We start from the raw sequence: 10,686 nt of genomic DNA, 5'->3' as shown, positions 1-10,686 counted from the left end.
GCTGCTGCCCATTCCAACCTTCCAGTTGCTCCATGCTCCCTGGCTGTGCCATGTGCCCATCCTGCCATCCCAGCAGCTTGTCCATATGGAAGCTGGGGACACTTCTCCTGGCAGCTTGGGAGATGTTGAGGGGGCTTCACCATCACCCCTGCACCATCAGGGACCCCTCTGTCAGATGAGGGGAGGAGGGGGCTGTGCTGGGCTCTGCACCCCCCCCAGCTTTGTGGTCTCTCAGCTCTGACCTTGGCAGAGGTCAACATGGAGTTAATTCTCAGGTGATGACAAGGTGAAGGAAAAGCAGCCCTGGGGGGTTTCCCTGTTGCTCCAGACACATTTTTTCCACTTAAAAAGTGTGTTTCCCTGTTTGCTCCTTGGCTGGAGAGCACGTTCCTCGGGGTGGGTAGGAAACGCCCCCCCCCTTCCTGTAGAGCCATCATCTTATCTGATGGCATTCCAGGATGAGCCAGTCCCTCTGGTTTGCTCTGAGTGGATTTTCTAGCTTTGCCCAGATTGTTTTGGCCCATAGAAAGTTGCTCGAGGGTGATGGAATCAGCCACGTCCCTTTGATCTTTAATCTCAGCCGGGCAGAGTGGGGAGATTACGTGTCCCCGGAGCTGCACGCTGGGAGCTGTAGTCCCAGTGTCCTGCTGGGAATGCTGCCTGCCCCTCGGGAATGCTGCCTGCCCCTTGCTGCTGCTCAGCCTGTTCTCTTTGCTGCTCAGACCGCTGGTCTCAGGAGGACATGCTGACTCTGCTGGAGTGCATGAAGAACAACCTGCCCTCCAACGACGGGAGCAAGTTCAAAACCACCGAGTCCCACCTGGATTGGGAGAAAGTGGCTTTCAAGGACTTCTCAGGAGAGATGTGCAAGATGAAGTGGATGGAGATTTCTAATGAGGTAACTGCAGCCACGTGGGGCTCGGAGGGGTCTCCATGAGGGGAACCAAGTGTCTGAGTGACCTCCTTGAGTCACTCAAGTCCAGTGTCCCAAGTCCTCAGCCTTTAGTGCTGAGGCCGTCCCGCTACCGTCGGCACTGTGAGCCCTTTGCAGGTGCTGGGATGGGTTGTTTGAGAGGTGGCATTACAAAACCCCGTGGATTTATTCTATGCTGAGTGTGAGGGTCTTCCTTGTCCCCCTCCCACAGTCTGTTCACCTTTGTGACCCTTCCACAGGTGAGGAAGTTTCGGACCCTCACGGAGCTCATTATGGACGCCGAAGAACACGTGAAGAACCCTTACAAGGGCAAAAAGCTCAAGGTATCAGGAAGAAATTGGGGTCAGGCCCTAAAGGGGGATCTCCCCCTTCCCTGGGACAGGGGGCTGTCACCTGTGTGGCACCCCAGACCCGTGTGGCTCTGCCACCAGAGCCCCTGCAGGCACCTCACTGCCTGTAATCCCTGCTGGCTGCCCAGGGCTCCGGAGCCCGTGGGCTCTGGGCCCGGGCCAAGTCCAGGGTACATTTAATATGGTTGGGTATTGCTGGCAGCCTGCATCCAAGTTTAGCACTGGGAGGGGGGCCTGGGAAGCTGCCATCCTATTCCTGGCCTGCCAGGTTGTTGGGGGGTGCTGCTTTCAGCTGGGCAGCCCCAGGACAGCTCTGCCACCAGGTGTCCCCAGGACGTGGGTCCCATTCCCTGTCCTGCCTCGGTTTCCCCCCTTGCATCACAGCCACTCTGTGCCAACAACTCCAGGTGGCTGGAGGCTGCTCCTGGGATATTTAGCCCTGACATATTGTCATTCCTGGGGAAAGGAGCCCTTGTTCCCAGCATTTTTCCCCACCTTGCTTGCAAAGCCAGGGTGTTCCTGTGGCAGGCAGCTGGATCACCAGCAGGCCTGGACAGAGGCAGGTCTCCCCCAGTGCTGGGAGGAGCTAGGAGCTGGTGGGGTTTGGCTGTGCCCTCCGTGGTGCCACCAGCTCCACACTCAGGGTCTGCTGCTCTGCTGTCTCCCCAGAAACACCCCGACTTCCCCAAGAAGCCCCTGACTCCCTATTTCCGCTTCTTCATGGAGAAGCGGGCCAAATACGCCAAGCTGCACCCCGAAATGAGCAACCTGGATCTCACCAAGATCCTGTCCAAGAAATACAAGGAGCTTCCTGAGAAGAAAAAGGTAGGGGGTGAGGGGAAAGTCAGCAAGCCCCTTCCCACTGGTCTGCTGGGCTCTGCCTGCCCAGCTCTCCCAGTAAAGTCAGCTGAGCTCAGCCTCTGGCTGGTGAGGGTTTAATCTGGGTCTTGATGGGAGAAACCTGGATGCTTGTTTAGGCCCTGTCAGACCTGTAAGACTTCCTTACCTTTTCCCATCCTGGTTCTCAGGATCTGTGGGGTGGAGGATGACTGGGTCTGTCCATTGGTCCCTCTCTTCCAGAAGAACCTGGGATGGTGACTTTGCTGTTGGGTGGATCAGTGTTTAACGCTGGGCTTAAATCCCACCCCCTGCCATGGCCACCCTGTCTGAGCAGGGATGGAGGGGCAGGCTCTGCTCCAAGCTGTGGGAGATGCTGGGAGGAGAGCAGCTCCACCAGTCCTGGAGGTGACCTTGGGCTTGGCCAGAGCTTGGGCAGGTATTTTGGGTGCTCCAACTCTCAGTCTGGGTGAATTTGCCACCAGCAGGAAAGGTCCAGGACACAAAGTCCTGCTGTGCCCTCTTGCTCAGGGCTTCTTGGATGCAGGGAGAGGGGAGGAGATCCTGTCTCTGGATCCCTGGACAGGCTAGCCATCCTCATCTCTGTGCTGCAGGATCAGTCTGATGGGCTGAAGAGCCCTCAAGTGCCTTTGGGGATGGTGGGTTCCCAGTCAGCAGGGTCCACAGGGATGTAGTTGCCCATTTCCTGGTTCTGATACCCTTCTCCACCTCCCTGGTGGCTTTGTGTCCCCAGATGAAATACATCCAGGACTTCCAGCGAGAAAAGCAGGAGTTTGAGAGGAACCTGGCAAGGTTCAGGTGAGCAGGCAGCCCCCTCCCATGTTTCCCTAGGCCCCTCCAGGCAGACCCAGACTCCCCTCGTGTGTGTAGCTCACAGAGGAAGCCCTGATGGGCACCGTGCCTTGAAGGGAAAGGGGGATGCTGATAAAAAATGAGGAAGGAAAAAGTGTCTTGAGATCAACCCTCCAGCTGGGAGGCTGAGGGAGGAGGAGGAAGCAGTGGAGCAGCCCCACTCTGTGGTGTAGGGGCTGCAAGGAGAGGACAGGAGCCCTGCCATCAGTGCTGTTAAAAGCTCAAGTGACCACCATGTCCTCCCCAGCCCTTCCCTTTGAACCTGGTCACTGTCATCCAGGTGGATCCTGACATTGCAGGGATGCAGCCCAGCCCTGGTGCAGTAAAGGGGATGCTCCTTGCTGGTGCTCCCTCAGGAGGGGCAGACTCTCCTAAAACCTTCCCTGCTCTTTTTGGGGACCCCCTAATGGAGGCTCAGCCCCACATTGATGGTCACCCCATAGTGAGGAGGTTTAGGGGGTGCTCTCTTTCCACCTGCCACCTCTGAAACACTCTCCCTCCCTGCTGGGTAAAGGGAAGATCACCCAGATCTCATCCAGAACGCCAAGAAATCCGACGTCCCTGAAAAACCCAAGACCCCCCAACAGCTCTGGTACAACCACGAGAAGAAGATCTACTTGAAAGTGCGTCCAGATGTGAGTAGGGTGGGTGGGGAGTGAGTGTGAGTGTGAGTGGGGGAGGTCCTGCACCCCGCTGCTGGGGGCAGAGGAGGGGGAAACAAGAGAAGCATTTTAGGGGGGGCTGAGCAGGGGCTGGAGGACACACCGCTAGAAGCTCCCAGCAGCCTGGACATGGAGGTAAGAAGGGGCTCTGCACATCTGGAAGAGGAGACAGACACCACTTGTGTATTTTTTACCAGCAGTTGAAGGGGTGACCAAACAGCCTGAGACAGGGCAGGAAAGATTTCCCAGCACAGACACCCACCTCTGCCCCTGCCCCTCACTCACACACACCCCCTTCCCTGCCCACCAGCCACTCCACAGCCCCAGGGGGCAAAAGTGGTGGCCACGCTATTTTTTTTTTTAATCTATTTTTGTGCCATTTTTTAAAAGAGATTTTTTATTATTTTTTTTTCCCTTCACCAGCCCCCTCATCCCCCCGCAAAAAAACATCTTCTCTTTTTTTTTTGGGATTTTACCCCTCTGCCCTCACCTCTGGCTTTGGGTTTTCAGGCCACCACGAAGGAGGTGAAAGAGTCGCTGGGCAAGCAGTGGTCTCAACTCTCGGATAAAAAGAGGCTGAAATGGATTCATAAGGCCCTGGAACAGCGGAAGGAGTACGAGGTAGGGAGCAGCCTCACCCCTTCCCCTCCACACTTGGCCCCCACATTCACTCTTCAGCCACTTTGCCACCAGGCTGCTGGCCTTGGGGGTTCAGCCAGGTCCCTGCAGGTCCCTAGTGAGTCTCAGCTCTCCAGAGGTAGTTGGAGCCTTCCTAGTATCTGAAGGGGCTGCAGGAAAGGGCTTTTGGTGAGGGTTTGTAGCCAGAGGACAAGGGGGAATGGATTAAAACTGGAAGAGGGAGATTTAGGTGAGGTGTTAGGGAGGAATTTTGTAGTGTGAGACATTGGAACAGGTTGTCCAGAGAAGCTGTGGCTGCCCCATCCATGCAAGTATTTTTAAGGCAAGTTGGATGGAGCTCTGAGCAACCTGTTCCAGTGGGAGGTGTCCCTGCCCATGCAGGGGGGTTGGAACTGGATGATCTTGAAGGTCCCTTCCAACCCAAACCAGGCTTCTACGAGGGGAGAAGTTGCCCTGTGGAGATGATTAGGGCAATTGGTTTGGCTTCTCTTTCCTCCTCCTCCTCTGGCCCCCAGCCAGGCGGGGATTGGAGCCCCTCTCCTGACCTCTCTCCACCTGAACTTTGCAGGAGATCATGCGTGACTACATCCAGAAGCACCCCGAGCTGAACATCAGTGAGGAGGGCATCACCCGCTCCACCCTCACCAAGGCCGAGCGACAGCTCAAGGACAAGTTCGATGGACGACCCACGAAACCACCCCCGTGAGTCCTGCCCCTCCATCATCCCTCCAGCTGGGCTGTGTCCCTCTGAGCCATCACTTCAGGCTCTTAGCCAGCTCCAGGGGACACTGGTTCTTGCTATCTGGGGGCTCTGGTCCTGGCTTGGAGAGCCCAAGTCAACACCACGTTGGTGGCCACAGTTGGGCTGTTGGTGGCCCCATGAAACTGCTCCTTAAAAGACACATTAAATAGGTATTTGCAGGGGAGCTGAGCGAGGTTGGAGGTGCTGTGTCCTCCAGCTTAGGGGGTAATTTTTCCTTCCCTGAAATGCAGAAACCTCTGGCACAGCACTTCAGTGCCTGCTGCAACCCCAAGGGCAGCTGACGGGGGGTCTTGAGGAGGCTCTTAGCACCCAACCAGCTCAGCAGAGGGGACCTGAGTGGGGCAGGTTTTCCCTGACACTGGATCCCTCTGTTGGTTGGACTCTGTGATCTTTAAGGTCTTTTCCAACCAAGGTAAGTCTGGGATCCTGTGGTTGCAGGAACAGCTACTCCCTGTACTGTGCAGAGCTGATGGCCAACATGAAAGACGTGCCCAGCACAGAGCTGATGGTGCTGTGCAGCCAGCAGTGGAAGCTGCTCTCCCAGAAGGAAAAAGATGCCTACCACAAAAAGTGTGATCAGGTGAGGGCCCAAGGTTGGACAGACAGGTGGACAGGCAGCTGGGCAACCAGTGCTGTAGGGAGGGAGGAGTAGGATGGGAGGTTTCAGCTGGGAAATCTGGCTGGAGATGAGCCCCTCAGCTTTCCCCAGTGCCTGTTCTTGTCAGCTGGACCAGCAGTTCCCCCTGAGGTCCTTGGTCACCTCCTGTATTCCTGTCTACCCTGTCCATGGGTGTGGTGGGAGCAGCAGATGGTCTGGGTGGAGGATGTTGTTGCCCAGGGGGCTGAGGCTGGGTCAGGAACTGCAGGAGGCAGGGATGGGGATCTCTGTGTAACCCCATGTCTCCCATCACCCTCCAGAAAAAGAAAGACTATGAAATCGAGCTGCTCCGCTTCCTGGAGGTGAGTGACAGGGGTTGCCTTGGCCGTTGGGTGCTGGAGCCCCTGGTGGTGGGGAGGGACCCCTGGCCAGGGGCTAGGCTGGGTTAAATGGGCCTGTGCTCGTGCTGCCCTCCTCTGCTCCCCAAAACGTGGCTGCTCCCAGCTGGTCCTGGCTGCTGTGCAGAGATCAGAATCCCAGCCTGGTTTGGGTTGGAAGGGACCTTATCATCTAGTTCCAATCCCCTGCATGGGCAGGGACACCTCCCACCAGCCCAGGTTGCTCCAAGCCCCATCCAACCCAGGCTGCTGGCCTTGGGGGTTCAGCCAGGTCCCTGCAGGTCCCTAGTGAGTCTCAGCTCTCCAGAGGTAGTTGGAGCCTTCCTAGTATCTGAAGGGGCTGCAGGAAAGGGCTTTTGGTGAGGGTTTGTAGCCAGAGGACAAGGGGGAATGGATTAAAACTGGAAGAGGGAGATTTAGGTGAGGTGTTAGGGAGGAATTTTGTAGTGTGAGACATTGGAACAGGTTGTCCAGAGAAGCTGTGGCTGCCCCATCCATGCAAGTATTTTTAAGGCAAGTTGGATGGAGCTCTGAGCAACCTGTTCCAGTGGGAGGTGTCCCTGCCCATGCAGGGGGGTTGGAACTGGATGATCTTGAAGGTCCCTTCCAACCCAAACCAGGCTTCTACGAGGGGAGAAGTTGCCCTGTGGAGATGATTAGGGCAATTGGTTTGGCTTCTCTTTCCTCCTCCTCCTCTGGCCCCCAGCCAGGCGGGGATTGGAGCCCCTCTCCTGACCTCTCTCCACCTGAACTTTGCAGGAGATCATGCGTGACTACATCCAGAAGCACCCCGAGCTGAACATCAGTGAGGAGGGCATCACCCGCTCCACCCTCACCAAGGCCGAGCGACAGCTCAAGGACAAGTTCGATGGACGACCCACGAAACCACCCCCGTGAGTCCTGCCCCTCCATCATCCCTCCAGCTGGGCTGTGTCCCTCTGAGCCATCACTTCAGGCTCTTAGCCAGCTCCAGGGGACACTGGTTCTTGCTATCTGGGGGCTCTGGTCCTGGCTTGGAGAGCCCAAGTCAACACCACGTTGGTGGCCACAGTTGGGCTGTTGGTGGCCCCATGAAACTGCTCCTTAAAAGACACATTAAATAGGTATTTGCAGGGGAGCTGAGCGAGGTTGGAGGTGCTGTGTCCTCCAGCTTAGGGGGTAATTTTTCCTTCCCTGAAATGCAGAAACCTCTGGCACAGCACTTCAGTGCCTGCTGCAACCCCAAGGGCAGCTGACGGGGGGTCTTGAGGAGGCTCTTAGCACCCAACCAGCTCAGCAGAGGGGACCTGAGTGGGGCAGGTTTTCCCTGACACTGGATCCCTCTGTTGGTTGGACTCTGTGATCTTTAAGGTCTTTTCCAACCAAGGTAAGTCTGGGATCCTGTGGTTGCAGGAACAGCTACTCCCTGTACTGTGCAGAGCTGATGGCCAACATGAAAGACGTGCCCAGCACCGAGCGGATGGTGCTGTGCAGCCAGCAGTGGAAGCTGCTCTCCCAGAAGGAAAAAGATGCCTACCACAAAAAGTGTGATCAGGTGAGGGCCCAAGGTTGGACAGACAGGTGGACAGGCAGCTGGGCAACCAGTGCTGTAGGGAGGGAGGAGTAGGATGGGAGGTTTCAGCTGGGAAATCTGGCTGGAGATGAGCCCCTCAGCTTTCCCCAGTGCCTGTTCTTGTCAGCTGGACCAGCAGTTCCCCCTGAGGTCCTTGGTCACCTCCTGTATTCCTGTCTACCCTGTCCATGGGTGTGGTGGGAGCAGCAGATGGTCTGGGTGGAGGATGTTGTTGCCCAGGGGGCTGAGGCTGGGTCAGGAACTGCAGGAGGCAGGGATGGGGATCTCTGTGTAACCCCCTGTCCCCCATCACCCTCCAGAAAAAGAAAGACTATGAAATCGAGCTGCTCCGCTTCCTGGAGGTGAGTGACAGGGGTTGCCTTGGCCGTTGGGTGCTGGAGCCCCTGGTGGTGGAGGGCCCCCTGGCCAGGGGCTAGGCTGGGTTAAATGGGCCTGTGCTCGTGCTGCCCTCCTCTGCTCCCCAAAACGTGGCTGCTCCCAGCTGGTCCTGGCTGCTGTGCAGAGATCAGAATCCCAGCCTGGTTTGGGTTGGAAGGGACCTTATCATCTAGTTCCAATCCCCTGCATGGGCAGGGACACCTCCCACCAGCCCAGGTTGCTCCAAGCCCCATCCAACCTGCCCTTCAACACTGCCAGGGATGGGGCAGCCACAGCTTCCCTGGGCAACCTGTTCCAGGCTCTCACCGCCCTCACACTAAAGAATTTCCTCCTCATGTCTCACCTAAATCTCCCTCTTCCAGTTTTACAGTCTTGTCCCTTCCCCAGCTGCCCTGATGCCTGCCCAGTGTGTTCCAGTTGGGCACTGGGAGCTGGGACGGGGAGGGGAAGCAGAGGTGGGGTTGGAGGAGGGGCTGTGGTTGTGCAGAAGCAGCAAGAGGAGCCTCTCACTTCCTTCCCGGGGTGTGGGTGGGGGGCAGAGGTGGGAGGACCCCCACCGAGGCCACCTCCACCCTGTTACCCAGTCTGCAAGGGCACTGGGTGGAAAACCCAGGGGTGCACCCAGAGCCAGGTCCCTGCCTGCACCTGGAGGAAGGAAACGAGACTGAGCCAGGGAGGGGACAGAGCTGGGGAAGAAGGGGGGGTGACACAGGCATGGGGACCCTCAGGGCTGCCCACCCAGGCCTGGTGTTGGTCCTGGCTGGGGTGGCTTGTGGCTCAGGATGAGTTCCCAGTGTCTCTATACCCTGCTGGCATCAGTGCCGGGCTGTCTAACCCTGTCTCTTCTCCTGTGCCACCCAGAGCCTGCCCGAGGAGGAGCAGCAGCGGGTGCTGGGTGAGGAGAAGATGTTGGGCAGCAACAGGAAAGGGGCCACGAGTCCTGCATCCAAAAAATCCTCCCCAGAGATCGGCAAGGTGAGAGCAGCCACTGGAGTGACAGGGCAGCACGTGCCGGGGTTGGTGGCATCTCGGGGTGCTTGGAGGGCTTCGTTCTTCAGTCCTTTCACTCTTGTTTTTTCCTGGGGTTGGAGGCAGCAGTAGGAGGCAGGTCCCTGCGTGGCCTCACCTCACCTGTGGCCCCGTGTCCCCCACGCAGGCCAGCTCAGAGAAACCCAAACGACCCATCTCTGCCATGTTCATCTTCTCGGAGGAGAAGCGGAAGCAGCTGCAGGAGGAGCGGCCGGAGCTGTCGGAGAGTGAGCTGACCCGCCTGCTGGCCCGCATGTGGAACGACCTCTCTGAGAAGAAGAAGGTTGGTCCCATCCCTGACCCTTCTCCTCCATCCCTGTCTCCCCAGCTTTGTTGGGCATCTCCACGGAATGCTGCCCATCCTTGTCCTTTGCTCACCCCTGGGCACCGTTGTCCCCAGGAGCATCACAGCTCCAGTGAGCACCCAGATGTTGGTACCAGTGGGTCCCTCTCATGACCTGGTGGTCAAACCCAACAGCTTCAGACCCCTTGGAGGGTCCTTGAGCCCCACATGATGGTTTTCCTGGTGGAAAGGGGGGAGTCCTGAGACATGGGTGTACATGGGGCTGCCAGTCCCGCTATGGGGACAGCCCTGGGGGGAAGCTGCAGTGTCCTGGTGCTTGGTGGCTGGGGACTGGTGGCCACGGTGGGGCTGGGGGGCTGTGCTGCCCCTTCACCCCCCCATGGACCCCCCTTGCAGGCCAAGTACAAGGCGCGGGAGGCGGCGATGAAGGCGCAGTCGGAGAAGAAACACGGCTCAGATAAAGAGGAACGTGGGAAGCTGCCCGAGTCTCCCAAAACAGCTGAGGAGATCTGGCAGCAGAGCGTCATTGGGGACTACCTGGCTCGTTTCAAGGTGAGGAGTTGGCCAGGAAAGGAGCTGGAACTGGGATCGTTTTTTGGAATTGCTTTGCACCTTCTCCCCGGTTTTCATGCCCGAGATCACGGGAGGAGGATGGGGACAAAGGGAGTGGGTGACCTGTGGTGGAGATGGAGGTGACACCACAACATCTTGGGAGCATCTAACGTGGGGTGGGGGATCTGTGCTGCAGAACGACCGGGGGAAAGCTCTGAAGGCCATGGAGGCCACTTGGAACAACATGGAGAAGAAGGAGAAGCTGATGTGGATCAAGAAAGCGGCGGAGGATCAGAAGCGATACGAGGTGAGTCCCTGGCCCTTCCCACCCCTCGCCCTGTCCCTGTGGTGACACTGTCCCAGTCTCCCTCACCACTTTCTCCTCTGGCTCAGAGGGAGCTGAGTGAGATGCGAGCCCCTCCGTGCTCCACCAACTCTGCCAAGAAAATGAAGTTCCAGGGAGAGCCGAAGAAACCCCCCATGTGAGTATCTGGGGTCTGAGGAGGTGGATGGGGCTGGGGAGCTGGGGTGGTGTAGAGGAGCCTGGAGCAGCCCTGGGATGTAGGGAGTGTGGGCTGGGAGTAAGACACTGGAACAGGTTGCCCAGGGAAGCTGTGGCACCTTCCAGTGCCTGAAGGGGCTCCAGGAAAGCTGGGGAGGGACTTGGGACAAGGGCAAGGAGGGAGAGGACAAGGGGGAACTGGGAGAGGGGAGATTGTTCCGTGTGAAGGTGGTGAGAGCCTGGCCCAGGTTGCCCAGGGAAGCTGTGGCTGCCCCATCCCTGGCAGTGTTGAAG

General features: G+C 57.8%; 1 protein-coding gene across 1 annotated transcript in view; it reads left to right on the top strand.

Moving 5' to 3' along the window:
• Positions 1 to 728: 728 nt before the first annotated feature.
• Positions 729 to 10,686, top strand: part of UBTF (upstream binding transcription factor, RNA polymerase I) — a gene marked incomplete at its 3' end in the record, with an annotated part of 15,518 nt that continues 5,560 nt past the window's right edge. Inside the window, exons 1-12 of the mRNA XM_010001038.1 lie at positions 729 to 898; positions 1,174 to 1,257; positions 1,954 to 2,109; positions 2,876 to 2,940; positions 3,509 to 3,629; positions 4,864 to 4,997; positions 7,447 to 7,588; positions 7,927 to 7,968; positions 8,867 to 8,980; positions 9,162 to 9,317; positions 9,735 to 9,890; positions 10,087 to 10,197. Coding sequence (XP_009999340.1) covers positions 743 to 898; positions 1,174 to 1,257; positions 1,954 to 2,109; positions 2,876 to 2,940; positions 3,509 to 3,629; positions 4,864 to 4,997; positions 7,447 to 7,588; positions 7,927 to 7,968; positions 8,867 to 8,980; positions 9,162 to 9,317; positions 9,735 to 9,890; positions 10,087 to 10,197 — 1,437 coding nt within the window. The remainder of the gene's footprint in view (positions 899 to 1,173; positions 1,258 to 1,953; positions 2,110 to 2,875; positions 2,941 to 3,508; positions 3,630 to 4,863; positions 4,998 to 7,446; positions 7,589 to 7,926; positions 7,969 to 8,866; positions 8,981 to 9,161; positions 9,318 to 9,734; positions 9,891 to 10,086; positions 10,198 to 10,686) is intronic.

This window comes from Chaetura pelagica, unplaced genomic scaffold (genome assembly GCF_000747805.2).
Source record: "Chaetura pelagica isolate M959 unplaced genomic scaffold, ChaPel_1.0 scaffold2846, whole genome shotgun sequence".
Classification (NCBI taxonomy): Eukaryota; Metazoa; Chordata; class Aves; order Apodiformes; family Apodidae; genus Chaetura; species Chaetura pelagica.
This window is presented reverse-complemented; position numbering and strand designations above follow the sequence as displayed.